This window comes from Sus scrofa, chromosome 3, assembly GCF_054392235.1.
Source record: "Sus scrofa isolate SSC_HxYL_T2T_F1_AM1 chromosome 3, Sscrofa_HxYL_maternal_Yorkshire_Landrace_v2.0, whole genome shotgun sequence".
Taxonomy (NCBI): Eukaryota; Metazoa; Chordata; class Mammalia; order Artiodactyla; family Suidae; genus Sus; species Sus scrofa.
This window is the reverse complement of record NC_139385.1, coordinates 109060779-109082719: the sequence shown is the minus strand read 5'-3', so window position 1 is coordinate 109082719 and position 21941 is coordinate 109060779. Positions and strand designations below refer to the sequence as shown.

Here is a 21941-nt window from a genome sequence, read left to right as displayed (position 1 = left end):
AAAAAAAAAAAAAAGTTACCACTGTATCTATCCATACATTAATCTCCATATAATTTTAATATTATGAATATCTCTTAGGATACTGAGAGATGGAACTGAACAAACACACTGGAAAATACACCAAAAATGTTGATAATGATTATCCTTATAAGTTGAATTTATAGGTGACTATTACTGTCTTCTTTCCGCTTTAACTGCATTTGTGGGGTTTGGTACTTTTTGGTTTTTGGCTGTGCCCACAGCATACAAAAGTTCCTGGGCTAGGGATCGAAGCTGTGCCATAGCAGTGACCTGAGCAAGAGCAGCGACAACATTGGATCCTTAACTCACTAGGCCACCAGGGAACTCCTAAAAAAATTTCTGAAACTGTCACTTACTATAAGAGAAAAAGGTCATCAGAAAGATTCTGAATATGAAAAAAATTTTTTTAAGTAAAAAGGAGAAGCACTTACCAGGTCAGGAATCTTTTCAGGTGGCTGAAACATGGCCTTAATGAAAAGAATAACGGCTAATCCAGAAGTACTCTGAATTGTCTGAAAGAGGTCATCTATTTGGCAAAAAAGAAGAAAGCATATATTAAATGATGATGGATACTATGGTACAGAAGAAAAAGCAGATGCTACGGAGTCAGACAATCCTGGGTGCAGTTTCTAGCCTGACCACCTCCTAGGTGAAAAGGTCTTGGTTAAGTTATTTAACTTCCCAGGGACTCAGCTTTCTCTTCTGTAAAATGGGAAAAATAGAACTCCTATCTGACACAGCTGTTGTCCTGAGTAATGAACACAAAGGCTTTTATTCCCAGCACACAAATACTCAAACAATGTGATTCCTTCCTTTCTCCTCTAACATCCACGCTCTCTTCCTCTCCATCCACCACCGCTCAGCACACCCAGCAGCCATACCACCTGTCTCTTCCCTTCACCAATGTCTCTGCATACCAACCCCCCCACACACTGCTTTTTCTTAAAGCAATATCAAGGCTAGTATAAACAGCTTACATCAGGGCTAATTACAAACTCTGCTATTGTTGGCACTATATCCAGTGTAACCAAACAGTCGTGGCTTACTATCCCCTTTTTGTTTTCTATTAGCCTCCGGTTTGTCAGAAAGTATACACACTAATACAGTGAATGATCAATTTGGGGTTAAGAACTATAAATACCTACTATAAACTATCTTACAAAAATCTATTCAGCCCTTTGTCCCTGTTAACAAACTGTGACTCTGATGAAGACATGCATGTGCCCAGCCAAAGGCAGGATACCTGTTTCTTCAAGTCCCTTGCAAGGTACCATATACAAGGATTCAGGCCAATGGCATGTAGGCAGCAATCTTTTGGCTATTTTTACTCTTCCAGATTAAAGGTAAAGATGCAACGGATCCTCCTCCCTGCCCTGAACACAGACGTGAGGTCTGGAGCCACAGAAGTCATATAGTAACCGTGAAACTACAAACATATGGATGAAAGCCAACATGCTGAAGATGAAAAGCAGAAAGGCTGAAATGTTGGGTCCCAGACTCCCTACAGTAGTTCTGGATCACCTGCCTCTGCACATGTTCTTATGTGGGGAGGCACATTTAATTAAGTCTCTGAAGTTCAGTTTGGCTACTTGCAGCTAAGCACTTTACTGAATCATGCAGCTTTAAAATCCTAGGGAAGTACAGTATTGATCAGGTGGCATCAACTTTTCAGAAAAGAGGCTGTCTCAAATTAAAAACATGTCTTCTCTGCATTTCATCAATTAAAGGGTTTAACTTTTTAATTTTTTTATTTTTCAATTTTATCAGAGTATAGTTGATTTATAATGTTGTGTTAGTTTCGGGTGTACAGCAAAGTGATTCAGTTACACATATGCAAACATCCATTCTTTTTCAAAAAGTCTTTTTTTTTAGATTAACAAACTCTTATCCTCTGAAAACATGTCTGTAAATTATGCCTTAATGAGAGTCATTTTATTTTCCTTTTAAAACCTATCTGAGATTCTAAGCAAAAACCAAAACGAAACAAAAACAAAAATGAACATTGCTGCATAGCAAAAATTAACACACATTGTAAATCAATTATACGTCAATAAATTTTTAAAATTAAAACACAGAAATAAGATACTATCTTTTCCCATTAGCCTAGCAAAATTAGTTGTTATTTTTTTCACAAACAAGAGCCCTGAACAGATCCCATTAATATTTTTTTAATTAAGTTAATATTCATACATACACTATCATATAGAATGGGAGGTGAAGGGTGAAAAGGTAATATGATTTTTTATGTAGATACTTATATATTTAGCATCACTTTTTTTCTCAACTTATTGTAATGTAAATCACAAAAACAGAAAACCTTGCAAAACAAATGTACAGCTTAATGAATTATTGGAAGGCAAACACCCCTTACCCACCATCCAAAGTAAGAAGCAGAACTTGGCCACCCAGCCCTGAAGAGTCCTCCATGTATCCCTCCCCAGTCACCAACCCCTCCTCTCACCCCTAGTAAGCATTATCCTGACTTTCACAGCAATGACTTCCTTATTTTTTAAAAACACTTTTATTAATCAAATGTGCATCACTGGACACTATAGTTGAGTGTTCCATTTTTTTTTTTTTTCATTTGATGTAGTTTTTAATCTGCAAGTGCCCCGTCCACCCTTTTCTTTTGAAGAACGCTGGCCTTTTGACTTATAGAGTTTCCCACAGTCTGGATGTTTGTTTACTCCTAGTGCAGTTTCACACGTTCTTCTGTCTTCTGTAATTCCTGCAAATTGGCAGATGACCTAGAGGTGGGATCAGCTTCAAATTCAATCCCTTCGGGAAGACTACAGGTGGTAAAAGCAAGACTCAAAAGCCAGAGGCACGAGTCTGGTCATCTGTTTCTACAATGCAAGTGGGTGTTGATGCTTGATGCCCACCTCAAGTCACTGAGGGTTACAAAATGCCTATGTTGTAATTGTATCATTTCATTTTAACTTCCTCTCATTAACTACTTGGTTTCCCGGTGGTACATTTCATATGGACAGAAGCAACATAAGCGATAGAAGGAGGAATAATGACCAGCTCCACCATGACTAGTCATTATTTGAAGGGAACATCTGCTGCCAAGGAGAAATGCATGGGTTATACTAGCCTTGCCAGGTCTTCCTTCCAAACTTGGAAATTTCTCAAGAATTTTCTTTTGCTATTTAAAGTCTGTGGCTTTTCAATACTAAGACTGTTAGGTTTTCTTCTTAGAATATAATACACATGCACACACACATTTAGAAAAGTCTTCAAGGTGATCTCTTGTTGAATTGGTATATTTGAGGGGAAAAAAAGCATTAAAAAGGTGTAATTCAGGACCTTTCTCCACTTTGAGGGGTTGGGGGAGAGGACGTTCTATATCTCAGTTAAGTATCAAACATTTCATATTACTAGTAGCAAAAACTGACACTCAAGTATAACCATCATTTATATATTTTATACTTACCATCGCTTAAAAACTTGGTAAAAATACTCAGCAATCCACACATGCTTTGCCATATAGGAGAACTCGTCAAATGAATTCTCTGGAAACCTTGAACTTTCTGTACTAACATCATTGAAACTCTAATGCCCACCAACAAGTCATTCATCAACTGCGTTTGAACAATATGATTTCCAGCCAGTTTCCTATAACAAAGAAAAGCCCTTATTATAAAAAAGTCAAATTAAAATGTCACCTTTTCTACCTCCCTCCAAAATAAACACACTCCTCAAAGGGCCAAAATCAACTTTAGATTGCAATCCATGTTTACATCTCTTTTTTCCATCCTCTTAAACATTCTAATTATGTAAGACGTTTACTGCAAACTTTCAATACTCTTAACTTACCTCAAAAATTTCCCTTTTTCTCAGCTAATGACTAACTTCACGTCTTCTTTTTAGAGTGAAAATAACAAATCAAGAATAAATGACACAATTGGAGTTCCCGTTTGTGGCTCAGCGGAAACAAATCTGACTAGTATCCGTGAGGACGCAGGTTCAATCCCTGGCCTCGCTCAGTGGGTTAGGGACCCAGCATTGCCATGAGCTGTGGTGTAGGTCACAGATGCAGCTTGGATCTGGCATTGCTGTGGCTGTGGCCAGCAGCTACAGCTCCGATTAGACCTCTAGCCTGGGAACCTCCATATGCCATGAGTGTGGCCCTAAAAAGACAAAAAAAAAAAAAAAAAAAAAAAGGAATAAGTCACACAATTGATAAATTTGCATGCTCCCTAACCTTGTAACTTCCTTCACCTGCCTTCCAAGATGCTGGTGCACTTAGATTTTCTCCTACTTCAGTGCTGCTGCTCCTCCTCAGGCACTTCGGCTGGTTCATCCTCTTCTCCCTGACATCTTGATACTGGAGCTCATCACAACTTGGTCCTTAGTTCTTTTCTGTCCATCTAATTCATTCCCTTGATGCTGAGCTCACCTAGCTTTCAATTATAATTTATATGCTAACAATTCCCCAATTTGTATCTCCAGCCCAGACCTCTCTTTCTAATTTCAGACTTATCTGAACAGGCAACTTCCTACTCAATATCTTCACCTGGACGTCTAACAGACATCTCAAATGATGTGAACTTACCTGCAACTCCACATGTGCTCCACCGGCTAGGATCTCTATCCTACAAAAACTCTGCAGTCATCCTTGACTCCTTTCCCCACACTCCCATCCCATCTGTAAGAAAATCCTGTTGGTTCCATCTTCAAAGTATATCTAGTATCAGAGCATCTCCACTGTTCCTCCTGGCCTTAGTCCCTTTCATCTCTTTGTTGCATTACTGTTACTATAATAGGCTGGTGACTGGTCTCCCAGCTCCCATCCTTGCTCCTCTCAGTTATCATCAACACAGCCGAACACAAGAGCAATGATGATATTAAAATAAAAGTCAGGGAAAACAGTTTGGGAGGTTCCTCAAAAAGTTAAACATAGGGAGTTCCCATCATGGCTCAGTGGAAATGAATCTGACTAGCATCCACGAGGACACAGGTTCGATCCCTGGCCTCGCTCAATGGGTTAAGGTTCTGGCATTGCCATGAGCTATGGTGTAGGTCACAGGTAAGGCTCAGATCCCCCGTTGCAGTGGCTGTGGTGTAGGCCAGCAGCTACAGCTCTGATTCGACCCCTAGCCTGTGAACCTCCATGTGCCATGGGTGTGGCCCCAAAAAGACAAATAACAATAATAATAATAATAATAATAATAATATGGCACAAATGAACCTATCTACAAAAGAGAAACAGACTCACAGACACAGGAACAGACTTGTGGTTGCCAAGGGGGAAGGGGGAAGGAGTAGGATGGACTGGGAGTTTGGGGTTAGTAGATGCAAATAATTACATTTAGAATGGATAAACAATAAGGTCCCACTGTATAGCAATAGGTAACCATATCCAATCTCTTGGGAAAGACCATGATGGAAGATATCATAAGGAAAAAAATGTGTATATATATATGTATGACTGGGTCACCTTGCTGTACAGTAAAAATTGGCACAACAATGTAAATCAACTATACTTCGATTAAAAAAAATTTTTTAAGTAAATAAATAAATGACAGAGGGAGAAGAGCCTAGAAGGAGAAAGAAAAGGAACTCCTGGTAAGGCAAAAAGAGAACGAGGGTTAAAGACAGCACACAGATATTACCTCAAGTCTCTCACAGATCCTCCCTAAACCATTAGCCAAGGGATTTAAAACATAAAAAGACATAAATACACAAGGGCAACACACAGACAAGACAATACCAAAATTTTAGCAGCAGACAAACAAGTGATAACTGACTTAGCAGAATCAAGAAAGGTGAATACTAAGCCTGAAAAAAAGCCCAGAGCAAACTGATTTGCAGCCCCCAAAGGCTAGGAAATTGTTGGCAAAGGGTGCTCCTTGCTGTGCAGGTAAATGCAGGGATTAAAACAAGAAGAATGGGAGTTCCCTTCGTGGCGCAGTGGAAACAAATCTGGCCAGGAACCATGAGGTTGCAGGCTCGATCCCTAGCCTCACTCGGAGGGTTAAGGATCCAGCGTTGCCGTGAGCTGTGGTGTAGGTCGCAGATGCAGCTCGGATCCCGTGTTGCTGTGGCTGTGGTGTAGGCCGGCAGCTACAGCTCCAATTCGACCCCTAGCCTGAGAACCTCCATATGCCACGGGAGCAGCCCAAGAAATAGCAAAAAGACAAAAAAAAAAAGTAACACAGGAAGTGTCTGGACATGAAGACAAAACACACAGATAAGGCAAAGTTACCATACTGCAAACAGGAAGATTAAGATAATATATGTACAATAAATGCTAAATGCCAAGGTCTCAGCTTTCTTCCCTCACTCAGTAACCAGAACATTAAACTAGTGGTTGGAAAGATTCTTATATGGCAAATCCATACCGACGCAAAAACACCTAAATATATTGACGTCAAGGATCCCCCAAAGAAAGAGCCCACCTAGGCTAGTATAGCATAAAGCCTGCACTCAACCCCATCTATACAGAGAGAAATTCAAATTAACTCTAGTTCCCCATTCTTAAATGAGTGCTCAGCCAAGGATCACCAGACTTCAAAAAGCTTCTAGCAACAAATAGAGTCACCAAAAGCAACAAGCTGGGGGTGGGGGGAAGCAGCTTGGAAGAAATAGAGACTCCATGTAAAAAAAGAAAACTTAGGAGTTCCCGTCGTGGCGCAGTGGTTAACGAATCCGACTAGGAACCATGAGGTCGCGGGTTTGGTCCCTGCCCTTGCTCAGTGGGTTAAGGATCTGGCGTTGCCGTGAGCTGTGGTGTAGGTTGCAGACGTGGCTCGGATCCTGCGTTGCTGTGGCTCTGGCGTAGGCCGGTGGCTACAGCTCCGATTCAACCCCTAGCCTGGGAACCTCCATATGCTGCGGAAGCGGCCCAAGAGATAGCAACAACAAAAGACAAAAACACACCAAAAAAAAAAAAAAAAAAAGAAAAAGAAAACTTAAAAAAAAAAAACCTATTATTAATATCCTCAGAGAGATAATAGAGTTTACTGCATCCATGAAATAAGAACAGGATGCTACAAAAAAGGAACCCTCAGGTACAAGAAAGAGCTCTTCCCTTTCTCATTTATTTTTGTAATAATTTATTTGATTTTTTTTAAATTAAACATCAAGCCTTAAAAAATAAACGTAAATAGCAGGTCTAATATTAATGGAGGGAGATGGAAAAGAGCACATTCTAGAACTTTTTATTTTTTTTATGTTTTAATTTTTTTTTGCTTTTAGGGTCATACCCATGGCATATGGAAGTTTCCAGACTAGGGGTCAAATTGGAGCTACAGCTGCCAGCCTACACCACAGCCACAGCAACTAGGGATCTGAGCCGCTTCTATGACCTACACCACAGTTCAGCACAATGCCGGATCCCCAACCCACTGAGTGAGGCCAGGGATTGAACCCGCATCCTTGTGGATACTGGTCGGATTCATTTCTGCTGCACCACGACAGGAACTCTCTAGAACCTTTTAAAATTTTCTTTTGTACAAAGACAATGTACAACTGTAAGTATGCACATACACATGCACAAGCATGGAAACATGAAACACTTACCTATTTTCTTCTGAGATTTCAATTAAACTCTTCTGCAGGAAATGAAGCACTGAAACAAAAAGAATATTACGAAAAATCAGAATTTGAAGCTGTGAACTTTAAATTTAGCACAAGAAAATATTTTAAATCGCTGCTACTTAAAATCGTATCAGAGTATAGAAGCAGAAATTTAAAGGAAGGCACATGATGTACCTTAATCATCTGCGGTACTTTACCCATTGCCAAGAAACTTAAAAGAACCAGTTCCAAAATGAGTTACACAAGCAGTCACCTCTCAGAATAAAATAAAATCACAGAGGACTTACCATTTTCAAGAATATTATTAACGCTTGTTATACCTGTAGGAGAAAGAAATGAACACCGGTAAGAAGTTTCAGGATCAAAATTAACATCATTTAAAATAACAATGTAACAACAGGTGTTAGCCATAAAAAGTATTAGAAAAGAGCTGGCTTACCTAAGTCAAAGTTCTCCAAACAGGAAGATATATTATCAATAACTTTCCTGTAAGAGTATAGATCAGTAGTATTCAATTCTTCCTGAAGACGAGAAGTAAAACTTTGTGTAGCCTCAGTTAGAAAAAATTCAGGTAGTCCATTTAGGGAGCTAGAAAAAGAAGCAAACATTAAAATTCTGACAACTTTACAGTACATACAGGGACATGGAGGAAAAGGGGGGAATATTATAAATGAAGAAATATTGAACTATACCTTCAAAATATAGTCAGAAAATTATAACTTCGCAGCATCATCATTGAAACGCCCTGGTCTATCCTCTCTCAACTGGTCTCCTTGCTTCCCTCCCGTTTTGCAGATTACCCACCACAGAGCAGCCGGAGTGGTATTCCTAAAGAGTCATATTATTCCTCTGCCTAAAACCCTCCTACAAAGTCCCCCTCAACCAAAGTAGTAGCCAAAGTGCTGACAATGACTTACGAGACCTTACACAATCTGGCCCCACCATTATCCCTCTGGCTCATCCCTCTTGTTCACTTAGCTCTAGCCACAGGGCTTTCCTCTGCTCCAACAACGTGCCAACATCTTTGTACTTATGGCCTCCACCTGGAACTCTCTTCCCTCAAATACACCCACAATCATTTCCTCACCCCCTTCAGGTCCCTCAAATACACCCACAATCATTTCCTCACCCCCTTCAGGTCAATCTCATCACCCCATCAATGACACTAAGCAAAGATGTCTGAAGTGACTACTATAGTTTAAACTATAACCCTCACCCCAACCTCAGTGCTCCCTTCCCACTCCTCTGCTTTGTTCTTTTCCACGGCACTCACGCCCTCTAATTCCTATATATTTTGCTTGTTTGATTTATCTTCTATCTTTCTTTTAGAAGTAACTTCCATCCTGGACTGTCGTATTCACTGAATCTTCAATGCCTAGAAGAATACCTGACACATTATAGATAATAAAAGTTTACTAAATGGACAGAATTAAATGTAATGCCAATTTTACCTCAGTTAACCTAAATCAAAACCAGTGGGCATTTTTTAAAAATGTGACTTAACAGGTCTAAAGCTTTTCTGGAAGAGGGAAAAAAAAAAAAAAAAAACCTTAAAAATAGGAATAGTCTGAAAAACAAGAGTCACTGGAGGGAAGACTGGTTCTAGTATATAATTAAATCATATTATCACACTATAATAGACCCAAGTCTAAAATCAAATCTAATACCTCTTTCAGGGCACAAGGGGTTAAAAACCCTGTGTTGCATTGGCTTGGGTCACTCTTGTGGTGTGGGTTCAATCTCTGGCCAAGGAACTTCCTCATGCCATGGGCATGGCCAAAAATAAAATAAAACCTATGTTTATATAAGAACATAGAACATAATTAGATGGCATTTCAACTATGTGGGAAAAAATGGACTATTCAACAGCTTGAGGGTAAGTGGCTCCCCAAACAGAAGAGAAAACTGAGTTGGATCTCTACCTCACACTACACTCAAAACTTAATTCCAGATAAGATTTAAAAGTTAACAAATGGAAAAAGTATTTAAAAAAAGACAAGCAATTTTCTATAATTTTGTATCAGGGAAAGCATATTTAAGCTGAAACACAGAAATCTATATAAAGGAAAATATTAGGCTTGATTACCAAAAAAAGATTTAAAAAAAATTTTATAAAGCAAACACCATGAAGAAATTTAAAGACAAATAACAAAATTAAGGAATATATTTGGCACATAATCTGTATAGAGCGCTTATAAATAAAGACATTTTATAGTTGGCTGCCTTCCTGCAGGTATTCCCCATACCATTTTTTGCTGGCAAAGCCCACCTCCTCCTAAAGAGGCTAAAGGTATAAGACCGTACGTTGCTGCGGCTACAGCTCCGATTAGACCCCTAGCCTGGGAACCTCCATATGCTGTGGGAGCGGCCCAAGAAAATGGCACAAATAAATAAATAAATAAATAAAGTAGCATGGTCTTGCCAATGGCTGGGGGAGGAAGAAATAGGGAGCTGTTGTTTAATGTGCTTAGAGTTTTAGTTTTGTAAGATGAAGAAGTTCTAGAGATCTACAGCATAACAATGTAAATACACTTAACACTACTGAACTGTACACTCCAAAATGGATTAGATGGTAAATTTTGTATTATGTGGTTTTTTTTTTTTAACCAAATTTTTAAAAAAAGCTCTATACTGACATGAAAATATGTCTATGATACCCTTTAGTGAAAAACAACCTACAGAGAAATATATGGAATATAACTTCATTTGTGTAAAAAAATAAAATTAAAATATAACACACACACTAAACGCAAAGAAACTAGAAAAAGACACCAAAATGTTAAGTGACAACATTTACTAAGAAAACATAGGCTAGGAGGTTTCATTGCAGCTCGGTGGGTTAAGGACTCAACAGTGTCTCTCTGAGGATGCAGGTTCCATCCCTGGCCTCACTTAGTGGGTTAGGGATCTGGCACCGCCACAAGCTGTGACACAAGTTGTAGATGGGCTTGGATCAAGTATTGCTGTGGCTGTGGCGCCAAGGCGGCAGCTCTGATTGGACCCCGGGCCTGGGAATTTCCATATGCCACAGGTACAGTGGTAAAAAGGAAAAAAAGAAAGAAAAAATAGGCCAGAAATAGTGAAATGGAAGGGTCACTTTTTTGTTTTATATACGTCTTTATTGCTTGAAGTTTTTACTCTAAGCATATATTCCTATATTACCTGTGTAATTAAAAATATGTTTAAACTAAGAACAGATTGGACGAACAGAGGAAAAAAACAGCAGGAAGACAGATTTACACTTAACAAATAATTACATGCATGTAAATGGACTAAGCCAGGAGCCTGCAAACTATGGCCCACAGCCTACATTTTTAAGGCCTGTGACCTAGGAAGCCTTTTTACACTTTTTAAGAATTACAAGAAAGTAATAGGTAAATAAACAAAACAAAGACAAAACTGTATGAATGAAATCATTAACTGATATATTTTAGTTCGGTTTTACATACCATAGACAAAATCTAAATATTAGTTTCTTTTGATCAAACTGAACCTATAACACCTAACTTCTTTTTTTCCTTACCTTGCCAAGACTTTCTTCAAGGGATTCTTTAGATTCAAAGAAAGATAAATGCCTGCTAAAATATCCAAACAGCTTTGAATGGTGGGATCACACATGCCATTTGTATTCGCCTTCTCCAGTAAGGGTACAATCTATAATCCAAAAAAATCAAAGACATAGTAATTTTTTTCTATCAAGCACAGCAAAGTAACATGGATTCAAATACACTTTTAAGTCTCAATTATAATATGAAATATTTTCCACACTACACTGTTAAGAGAAACACTTATTTCAGTACTTACTAACCTTTTTTTAAACCATGCCCCCAACCATCACTTTATGCTCCAGACCCACCTTCTTTGAGAATTACAGACTTGTTAATGGCTTACAGGCATTCTGGAGCACTAGTGAAAACCAACAATACATTCAATTGCTTTCCCAAAAAAATATGCAAGTTCAAGTGATAAATCTAAATATTTAAATACTGCTAAGGACAGTCTTTACATTTGAAGTTAACTTTTTAATGTTCCTGCTCAAAAGTTTTGAAGATTCAGATTAATAGAAATAATTTTTTTTAATTTATCTCCACAGAAGACATATGCACAATTATCTCATTATCTTATTTATTTACAGCACCAATGCTGGTGGAAGCCTGAAAATGGTTTCCATTGTTTTGTGAATAAAAAGATATCAAACAGTGAACAGAAAAGGACAAAGCAAAACCCTATTCTTTAATGATAAGATATTAAATAATTGGGAGCCAAAAATTATCACCTAATTTTAAAAGTCCATAATAGCATAATCTTCAAGACACATCCATGAATATCAAATCAGCTTACCTGTTTAACATAATGTATCTGCGACACTCCATCAGTGAGTTTTACACAACGTAACAGCAAAGAAGCTAGAGTTTTCCCTTCCACATCAGCCAAAGCTACATAACATACACACAAAAAAGTCCTTCAGTGATCTAACAATATGTGGATATGAGTTTGTCTTTCTATGAAATTTAAACATTTATAAATGGGAAACACAAAAAACCTAACAGAACTTAGTCTGAGGACAGAAGTTTAAGAAAAACACTTTAAATCCAAAACTGAATGTAAAGAACAGAATAATTAAAAAGCAAGAGTTTGCTTACAGAGTCCCAAAGATAGAAATAGAGATCAACAAATGAAGTCAGAAATCACTTACATCTTGGAATTCCCTTCATGGCTCAGTGGTTAACAAACCCGACTAGGAACCATGAGGACGCAGGCTCGATCCCTGGCCTCGCTCAGTGGGTTAAGGATCCAGCGTTGCTGTGAACTGTGGTGTAGGTCACAGACATGGCTTGGATCCTGCGTTGCTGTGGCTGTGGCAGAGGCTGGCACCTGTAGCTCTGATTCAACCCCTAGCCTGGGAATTTCCACATGCTGCAGGTGCAGCCCTAAAAAAATAAAGAAAAAAAAAGAAATCACTTACATCTCAGAGTTTCAAGGTCCCGATGACAAATGGTCAATGAAATAACTTGCGTTTCTTTCTTCTTCTTTACACCCATTTTAAATAGAATTAGCAGTAGTCACTACAAGAAAGAAGAGTTTTAAGACATTGTTTAATGCACTATTGACCTCAGTACTACTGACATTACTGACATTTTAGGCTAGATAATTCTTTGTTGTAGGGTATTATCCTGGACACTATAGAATTATTTAACACATCCTTTGCCTCTACCTACCAGATGCCAGTAGCATCCTCCTTCCTCTAAGGTGTGACAAACAAAAAATATCTCTAGACATTGCCAAATGTTCCCTGAGGAGCAATGCTACCACAGGATGAGAAGTACCGGAGTTAGGGATTCTACTTTGAAAAATTTTTCTTTAAGCTCAAAAAGATTTTATTACTGCCTAAAGTTATTTTACCTACTATTACTCAGCCTCTACATTTTAAAATACAGCAAACCTTCATTTTAGTAATAACAAAAAAAAATGAGCACAGTTTTTCAAAAATAAACTAGGCCAACCTAACCTCAGTGACTTCTTTGACTGACAGATCAGGAGGTATCCTAACATGCTATATCTTGATTTCTGCCAAGTATATGATATAGGAAACATTCACGTACCAGCCCTGTGAGTTTGCTTTTGATCAACAGAGTTTGTTTCAATTAACAAAGTTCATAATGGGCTGAACAAATGCCTCCAAATACACAAATAGTACCACGTGGTCTGGAGACAAGTCGCAAGGGAAAGACCAGAGGGCTCTTAGCCTAGTGCAGTTAGTATTTTTAGCAGAGCTTATAATGTAGACATGAGAGGTTATAACACAATGAATTTATTAAAAAAAACATACAGCTGGAAGCACATGTTAGATGATGGAATCAGGATTAAAAAACCACCCAGTAAACTGGAATAAACTTACAAAGATGAAAGAGAAATAAATGTAAAATGCTGCATTTGAATTATAAAAGTATAACCTAGAAATACTGGATGAGGAGGCAGGGGGAGGAAAAGATGTGATGAAACAGCTCAATATGTGCTTTGAATATTAGGTAAGGCAACAGCACAACATGACTGTTAAAAACGACATCAGAAGTCAGCTAGAACAAGGAATGCCTGATCCCTTGGTCATCTTCACTGGTCAAGTAACATGTGAAGCATTAGAAGCTATGCTGATGGCCATATCTTAAGAAGCCATAACAAATGATGGAGCTTCCAAGAAACAACCAGAATTCTGAAGGGCCTCCAGAGCACCTCCCTTTAGAGAACAGCTCAGTTAACCAGAGGTGTTTGGCCTGGAGAAAAGAGGACAGGACAAATGCCTTAAAAGAGCTGCTGTTGCTGGAGGAGTGCCCTAGAGAAAGAGGAACAGCTGTCTTTTGTCTTAGATGGCTGTAGAATTGTGTAGATGTCTTCAGGATTTGGAAAAGTCTGTCCAAGCTTCAGGGAGGCAGATTCCAGCTCAGTACAAAGGAAGGATTCTATGGTCCAACTACAGAATGGGCTGCCTTTCAAGAGAGAATTTCTCCAAACGGGGAATATCCAAACAGAAATCGAATGAAGCCTTTTCACCTAGACTCCTGCGATAACCTCCCAACTGGTCTCCAAACTTCTATCCTGCTTCCGAAGAGCCCATTCTTTCCACAGTCCTCAAAGCAATTTTTTTTTCAAATCTAATTACCCTCTTGTTTAAAACTTTCCAAGGGCTCCCATTTACACTTAGCACAAAATCCAAATTTGAGACTTTGACCTTCAAGGTCCTAAATAATCTGGCCCTGCCTTCCTCTGAAGTTTCATGTCAATTCAATCTTCTCTCCCCAACTGAAGGGACCTGGCACTTCCTGATACCTCTGCCTGTTATGCCTCTGCAAGGCTGACTCTTCATCATTCAGGTCTCTCCTCAAATATTACCTCCTCCGAGAAGCCTTCCATGACCAGTCTATCCTAAAATGACACCACTCCTACTCATACAGACCATTTCTAACTCTATTTTCCTCACAGCACTTTCTACTACCTGAAGTTACAATAACTTCTTTATTTGTATATTATCTGTCTCTCACAGTAACAAACTCCATGAAGACAGCAACTTCAATCTGTTTTGTCCATGTTTTAATTCTCAATTACCAAAACACTACCTGGCACATACTAGGTGCTTAATACATTTTTGCTTTTTTTTTTTTTTCTTTGGCTTTTCTTAGGGCCGCACCCACGGCATACGGAGGTTCCCAGGCTAGGGGTCCAGTCGGAGCTGTTGCTGCCGGCCTATGCCACAGCCACAGCAACGCCAGATCTGAGCCATGTCTGCGACCCGCACCACAGCCCACGGCAACTCGGGATCCTTAACCCACTGAGCGAGGCGAGGGATGGAACCTGCAACCTCATGGCTCCTAGTCAGACTCGCCTCCACTGCGCCACGACGGGAACTCTGATTAATATACACTTTATGAATAAACACGAGTTAATTGACAAACATTTGTCAATGATGTTCTAAAAGAAATGTATGCCCTTAATAGCAGAAAAGTGGACTACCTGTCATCTTAAAGTAAATTCTATATCCAAGTGACAAGTTAGCCCTGACACTGAAGAACCTATAGTCCCTTTACAGAGTAAAAAATCGATACAGCAATGAAGTGTGAAAACTCACTTAACAGAAAATGATAATAATAGACATAGCTAGAAAGGCACTGGCAAAGTTAGAATTTGAAAAGTGACAAGATTAGGTCAAGGCGAATATCACTGGGATCACTTCCTAGGTAAGTCACCAATATACAAAGTTTAGAAGAAATAAAGATGGAAACCTGGAGAAACTTCACTGGTAAATGGTGAGCAAATTTGCAGTATGATTTAAACTTGGAGCCCTCAAGACTGCACAAGAAGAAGTTTGATGCTTATGCGTGCTCAACGAATGCCAAAACGTTTGTCCTCCCAATAGCTGAAAATCTGGTGCCCACCCTAAGGCATTGCTTAGGAGGCCAGAAGATGTTCTGCAAATTATACTCCTTCTGGGTCCCAATAGCTACTTCCCTTCTGATTGCTGTTTCATTCCCATCTACATCTTTCCCGCTGACTCCGACAAACATTCCCTGGGCAACTTCCCAACCACGAGGAGTCCGGAGAATGACAGGTGGAAAAAAAAAGGCGGCGGGGGGGAGTAAACTGCTATCTCCATGGAGACCGAAACGACCGGAAATCAGTTTCACTGCCGCCAAATCTCGCGTAACTACAGGACGGGAATTGGTGTGAATCGCGTGGTGGCCTAGGCAGAGCAACCGAGCCGAGCCGTAGAGTCGCGCGCTACTGCGAGTCTGGCCGACAGACGGCTGGGAGCCAAACCTCGTGCCCGTGAGCGTCTGGGAAGAGTCGTGGTCAGGATGAGTCCCGGAAGCTCGTCTACTTCTACGGTGTCTCCGTGGATCACAGCGTGGTCTGTAGTCGGCTACAGGGTAGGGGCGATGGGAGGGGAGCAAGAGAACCTGGAAACGGAATCATCGCGAGAATTGAGTTAATATGTTCCTCCAATCAGCAGTACGGGGAGGGGGTGATGTCATCTGGGAGCCGATGGTGATGAGTTTGGTCAGACTCTGCTTTGAATCGTACGATCGGTACCTCACCTCCCGCGCGGGGACGAGCCCTACCGGCCTCCTTGCCCATGGGGCGGCTGAGACTGTGCCCTCCACGCCCTTCAGTGCCTGGGAAACAGTGCTTGAACTCGGACGTTCTCCTCTTCTCCTACGCAGCTTCCTTAGCGCAGAGAAGGGGCGAAAACTGCTTCTGGGCTGCTGGAACCAGAAGCGTAACGACTTTAGAACTTGTGAGATGGGGTAGGAAATGGGGCAGACAGCCATCCGAAGCCACAGTGAGAATTTTGACCTGGATGGGAAGTACTGAAGTGAACTAACGTATGCCACGGTGCATGTCTTTATTCAGCGACCAGTCAATGAATGCTGTTGTCGGAGCATTACCAGGCGCTATCCTTGAAAGTTTTCCTATTTAGGATACGTATTTTACGCTGATAATCAAATTATGGGTGGTTCGACCCTTTAAAAAGACGTAAAATAAGTGGGTGCCAGCCTCTACGCTAGCAGCTGGGACAGAGGTAGGATCAGAAAAAAAGATAGGGAGACTCTGTTCAAGTTCAATTTATTTGGGAAATACTAAGAAACATTCCAGTTCTCCTAAACCTTTAGTCAGATTGGTAATTTTAAGTTTTTAATCATTACTTTTCTCAATTTTATCTCATTTTCGTTCTTTTATCTTTATATATAGCTTTATTACATGTATTGCTAAACATATCTTAGTTTGATTTTGAGCTTTATTTATAGAATCATTTGTTTGATTTCTCTAGGGTTTTGCTTCTTTTGGCATTGCTTTTGACATCCATGGAAAAGCAGGTCCAGGTAGTTCTTTCACTCACTGTTGTATAGTATTCCCTTGTTTAATGGATCACATTTATTCATTCTACTCCTCTGGAGCTTTGAATTGTTTCCAGCTTTGGTTCTGCCAGTCCTGCTGTGAACTCTCTTGTACATATCAGCTGATGAGTACGTGTAGAATTTTATCTACAGCAATTTTTTTCAAATATTTAATAGTAAGAAATTGATTGTACCTTTAGCCACACATATATATCTGAAACAAAAATGTCTTGAAATATTCGTTATTTTTTACAGGAGTTAAGCACTCTGATTTTTTTCTTTATTCTTTTTTGAAGTTGTGATAGAGATATAAGAGCCATTGTTTAAAAAAAAAAAAAAAAAAAAAGAAGAAGAAGAAAAAACAACAGGTCCAAGGTGGAGCACTAGACCCCAGGACAGCACACCAAGACTTATTCGCAGTTTCACCCTCTCTCAAGAACAGAATTCCCGGAATTTCTCGATCTGCACGAGCGAGGTAACCTTACCTGAAACAATCCTTTCTTTTTCTTTACTCATATAAACTCCTTTCTCCGCCCTCATTTCTATGAAACCTTTCCATTTTGTACCACTGAACGGGTGCCTTTCTAATTCCGGGATGGGATGCGGCCTGATTCATGAAACATTGAATAAAGCGAACTTCAAGTTAACTTGGTGGAATTTTGTTTTTTAACACCATTTTTAAGTGTTTAACTTGACTTAATATATGTTTCACTGAAATAACTCCCCAACAATCAATGGATTCCAACCCATTTTTAGATTTTGGCCAGACCATTTTCAAGTAAGGGGCCAACATTGTGGCTCTTCACCCCACACAATAAGAGTATGAGCTAGGAGGCAGATGAACACAGTAAACATGTATGTGAAAAGGCAGTCCGTGCCATGGTAAAAATAGCAGGACTCAAAGATAAGAATGTGTGGGTAGAGATTTGTTGCCATTTTAAATAGGGTGGTCAGAGTAGAGATTTGCAAGAGCTGTGGCCATCTTGAGGAAAAACATTCCATGTGGAGGGAACAGCCAGAGCAGAGGTGTTAGGGCAGGAACCTGGTGTTGAAGAACAGCAAGGAAGCCCGTGTGGCTGGAGCCACGTGAGCAGATTTGTAAGTTAAAGGGAATGAGATGAGGAAGTTTCATTTATGTGAAGCCTTACAAAGACTTTTACTCTAAGTAAAATGGGGAGTCATTTTGAGCAAGAAAGTGATAGGATTAATTTATATTTCATAAGAGTCACTGGAACTTCTTTGTTGAGATTAGACTAGTGAAAGCCACAAGACCAGTGAGTGAGGAGGCTATTGCTATAAGCTAAGCAGCCAGGATGTGGTGGCTCAGACCAGGATGGGTAGCAGTGGAAAGTCTGAAGAGTGGACAGATTCTGGATGTGACTTGGAAGTAAACCAACAGGATTTTCCGAAGGATAGGATATGGAGTCTGAGGAAGAGAAGAGTCAAAGATGATTCCAGGAGTTCTCGTCATGGCTTAGCGGAAATGAATACAACTAGGAACCATGAGGTTACAGGTTCAATCCCCGGCCTTGCTCAGTGGGTTAAGGATCCAGCATTGCCTCGAGCTGTGGTATAGATTGCAGACGTGGTTTGGATCTGGCATTGCTGTGGCTCCGGCGTAGGCCGGCAGCTACAGCTACAATTAGACCCCTAGCCTGGGAACCTCTATATGCTGCAAATGTGGCCCTAAAAAGACAAAAAAAAAAAAAATTCCAGAATTGCTGGCCTGAGCAACTAGAAGGATAAAGTTGGCATTCATAGAATGATTGGGGCAAAAATTTGCTTGGAGTGTATTTGAATGGGTTTGAAAGAGACTGAGAGGAAAGGAATTGACAATGACAAGATCAAGCAGAGACAACTGTAGTACTTTCAGTAGACAGGGGCAAATAAATGGAGAGCTAACTCCCAGGGGAAATAGAGACAAGAGAAAGTTAAGGTTTTAAACTAAAATAGTAACATATTTGGAAAAGAGCATTTTGTTTTTATAGTCACCTGGTACTACCAACTTAAGACCATTTTAAATTCTCTGCTTGAGGTTTTTCAGAATGCAGCATGAATTGGGGCCATGAATCTTTTTGTTAGTAGCTAAATATTTGTAAAAGTGTATTCCAAAGGAATTTTTAAAGAACCAGTAATCCTTAATACATAAAAGTATAAAAGAAAACACTTAAATGACATCTTTTTTTTTTTTGGTCTTTTTAGTCCTACACCCACAGCATATGGAGGTTACCAGGCTAGGGGTCGAATAGGAGCTGTAGCTGCCAGCCTACGCCACGGCCACAGCAACGTGGGATCCAAGCCACATCTTCAACCTGCACCACAGCTCTTGGCAACTCCAGATCCTTAACCCACTGAGCAAGGCCAGGGATCGAACCCGCAACCTCATGGTTACTAGTCGGATTTGTTAACCACTGAGCCATGACAAGAACTCCCTTAAATGACATCTTATTGTAAAAGTGGCCTACATAAAATATAAAAAGTAATCACTATATCCATATGTTATTCAGAGTAATTTAAATGTGTGTCTGTTAAAGCAGTATTTTCCCCTCAATTAGAGAAGGTAATATTTCTTATAGTTATTTAGTGACACATTTTTAATTCTTTTACATTCAAAAGGGCATTTGAATAATTAAAATTTGATCTTTTAAAGCCACAAAAAGGGATTTAATGGCCTACTCATGTAATATTTGTTCATAAACCTTACACCAATCAAAGCTATCTCCTATAGGTATGGTTGTCCATAACTGAAAAGCATAATGAAGTCTGTCGGTCTCATAGTCACCCTTACGTCCTGAAAAAGCACACTTTATGGTAATCTGCCAGCAGCATGTTATGATTTACATAATTAAGGAATCCCTCATAATAAGCCCTGTTTAAATAGTTTGGTGTCTAAAATGAAATCCAAAAGCATATACTAGAGCTCTGAATATGAACATTTTATTGTTTGGGAGTATAAGATGGTATTTTATTCTTTGTTGATATAAAATGTCATTAGTATAAGTCTGTACCTAAGTCATTGAAAGAAAGCATAATACTTCTATTATTTATCTATTGATGCATGATAAATGATTCCAAAATTTAATGGCTAAGACACTATAAATGTTTATTATCTCACAGTTTCTGTAGGTCAGAAATTTAACAGCCACTTGGCTCTGTGCATCTGGCCAGAGATCTCCTGAGGTTGCAGTCATCAAAGGCTTAGCTAGGGCTGGAGGATCTGTTTCCAAGATCCTTAGTTTGAAATTCTAAGATGAACTCAGCGGTGCTTGAAGTTGACAGAAGGCTTCAGTTCCCCATGTGAGCCTCTCCGCCGGGCTGAGTGAGCATTCTCCCAACATGGCCAGCCTTCCCCAGAAAGATCAAGGTAGAAGCTTCAATGGCTTTTATGGCCTAGCCACAGAAGTGAGATGCCATCTCAGCAATAACCTGTTGATTACAAAGGGCAGTCCTATTCATTGTGAGAAGGGACCACACCATCCCATAGGTGCAAGGAGGCCAGTATAATTGGGGGGCTACTTTGGAAGCTATCTACCACAGTCCTATAACATATCTGCAGATTTCTCTTGTTACTTAAAATGTACTGACTAACGGATCACAACTAAGGAATGATTTATTTAAGAGTTACTTGACTATAATTTCCACAGTACAGTTTAAGGAAACACTAATGCTCATGTGTTTTTACAAACTTATATTTGCCTTGAATGACATACATTTTCATAGAAGACAGCCACAGAATTTAAACATAAAACTAGGTCTTCCAGATGCACAGGGCTCCTCAGGACCTGAGACTGGGTTCCTCCCTGGCTTCCCAGGATGTTGGAAGCCTTTGTACCACACTGGCTGAAAGGCAAGGCAGAAATCAATCAAAATGATCCAGTGGGTCCTAGAGAAGAATGACCAGCTGATCTGCTGTATCCCTGGTGAATGAGTGTACCTAGTACCATCATATGTTAGGCTGAAATCTCGTTTATTTGGGACCATCATAGATGCCAGCCCAATAATCTTCAGGTTGTCTGTTGAGAGGAGTAATTGAATGTAATTCATTTCCTATGAAGTAGAGACAGGATCTTTACCATCTCAACTGCTTAAACGTGAATGAAACTTCTGTGACTCTTAATATTGTGAAGAAGGCTACTAAATTAACTCTATTCTCAATGCAAATATTTATTTTAATACTTAAGGACAGTCCTAAAAAAAAAGAAAAACATGAGGTTTATTATGAAGGAACATTTTAGATGTTCTGCAAACTTCTTTCTAATGAATTCTGATTTTATCGCTTCCCTACTTAAGAGCACATAATGGCTGTCTTCTATGTCTTCTCTTTTTCCTTCCCTTACCCTGGGCTCCAACTTGTGTGATCTTCTCAATATTCCCTGAAAACTGTTCTTCCATGCCCTGTGCTGTGCTCTCTGCTTGGAAGGTCTGTCTGCTTCCCACCCAAAAAACTTCCTCACACTTTTGAATAGCCACCTCACAGGTGACGTCACCTCCTCGATGAAACCTGATAGGAAATTCTTGTTTTTCTGCCAGTAGTTTGTTTTTTGTCTTTTTAGGGCCACACTCATGGCATACAGAGGTTCCCAGGCTAGGGCTCCCAGGCTAGGGCTCGAATAGAAGCTACAGCCTGCTAGCCTACACCACAGCTCATGGCAACGCCTGATCCTTAACCCACTGAGTGAGGCCAGGGATTGAACCTGTGTCCTCATGGATACTGGTCAGATTCATTTCCACTGAGCCACAAGGGGAACTCCTCTGCCAGTAGTTTTATGTCACTTTGTCTCAGGATTGTCAGCTTCTTAGGACATGCTAGTTATTTGTGTCCTTGTCAATCTTCTTGCTAATTTATGAACTTTTACAAGATGAGAACCATTTTTAGATCTCTAGTGACTGACAAGTGCCCAGTGTGTGTAACTCAGCAAATATTTGTTGGGTTAAGATAGTTCTTTGAAGTGTTGGTGTGCGGTGGTGCTTATTTTACCACTATGT

General features: G+C 39.8%; 1 protein-coding gene and 1 long non-coding RNA gene across 14 annotated transcripts in view; one reads left to right on the top strand and one right to left on the bottom strand.

Moving 5' to 3' along the window:
- THADA (THADA armadillo repeat containing) overlaps positions 1–16017 on the bottom strand; it is a 324726-nt gene extending 308709 nt beyond the window's left edge. For 6 of the 9 annotated variants that reach the window (XR_014842042.1, XR_014842043.1, XR_014842041.1 and 3 more), the window contains exons 1-9: positions 15877–16017; positions 12533–12632; positions 11908–12002; positions 11090–11220; positions 8006–8154; positions 7854–7886; positions 7549–7597; positions 3458–3639; positions 453–547 (exon numbers count right to left, since the gene is read on the bottom strand). Coding sequence is in view for 4 of the 9 variants with exons in the window: in XM_085019406.1 (XP_084875532.1) it covers positions 453–547; positions 3458–3639; positions 7549–7597; positions 7854–7886; positions 8006–8154; positions 11090–11220; positions 11908–12002; positions 12533–12608 (810 nt within the window). In the remaining 5 variants the exon portion in view is untranslated. The remainder of the gene's footprint in view (positions 1–452; positions 548–3457; positions 3640–7548; positions 7598–7853; positions 7887–8005; positions 8155–11089; positions 11221–11907; positions 12003–12532; positions 12633–15876) is intronic. The other 3 variants (XR_014842044.1, XM_085019408.1, XM_085019409.1) reach the window with 1 other exon arrangement.
- Positions 15780–17602, top strand: LOC146404845 (uncharacterized). 5 transcript variants are annotated; one of them, XR_014842069.1, is made up of 3 exons: positions 15780–15967; positions 16889–16940; positions 17252–17602. It is a non-coding gene; the product is annotated as an uncharacterized LOC146404845 (long non-coding RNA). The 5 variants fall into 5 exon arrangements; XR_014842068.1 differs by having other exon boundaries at positions 15780–15986; XR_014842067.1 differs by having other exon boundaries at positions 15780–16639.
- Positions 17603–21941: the final 4339 nt, after the last annotated feature.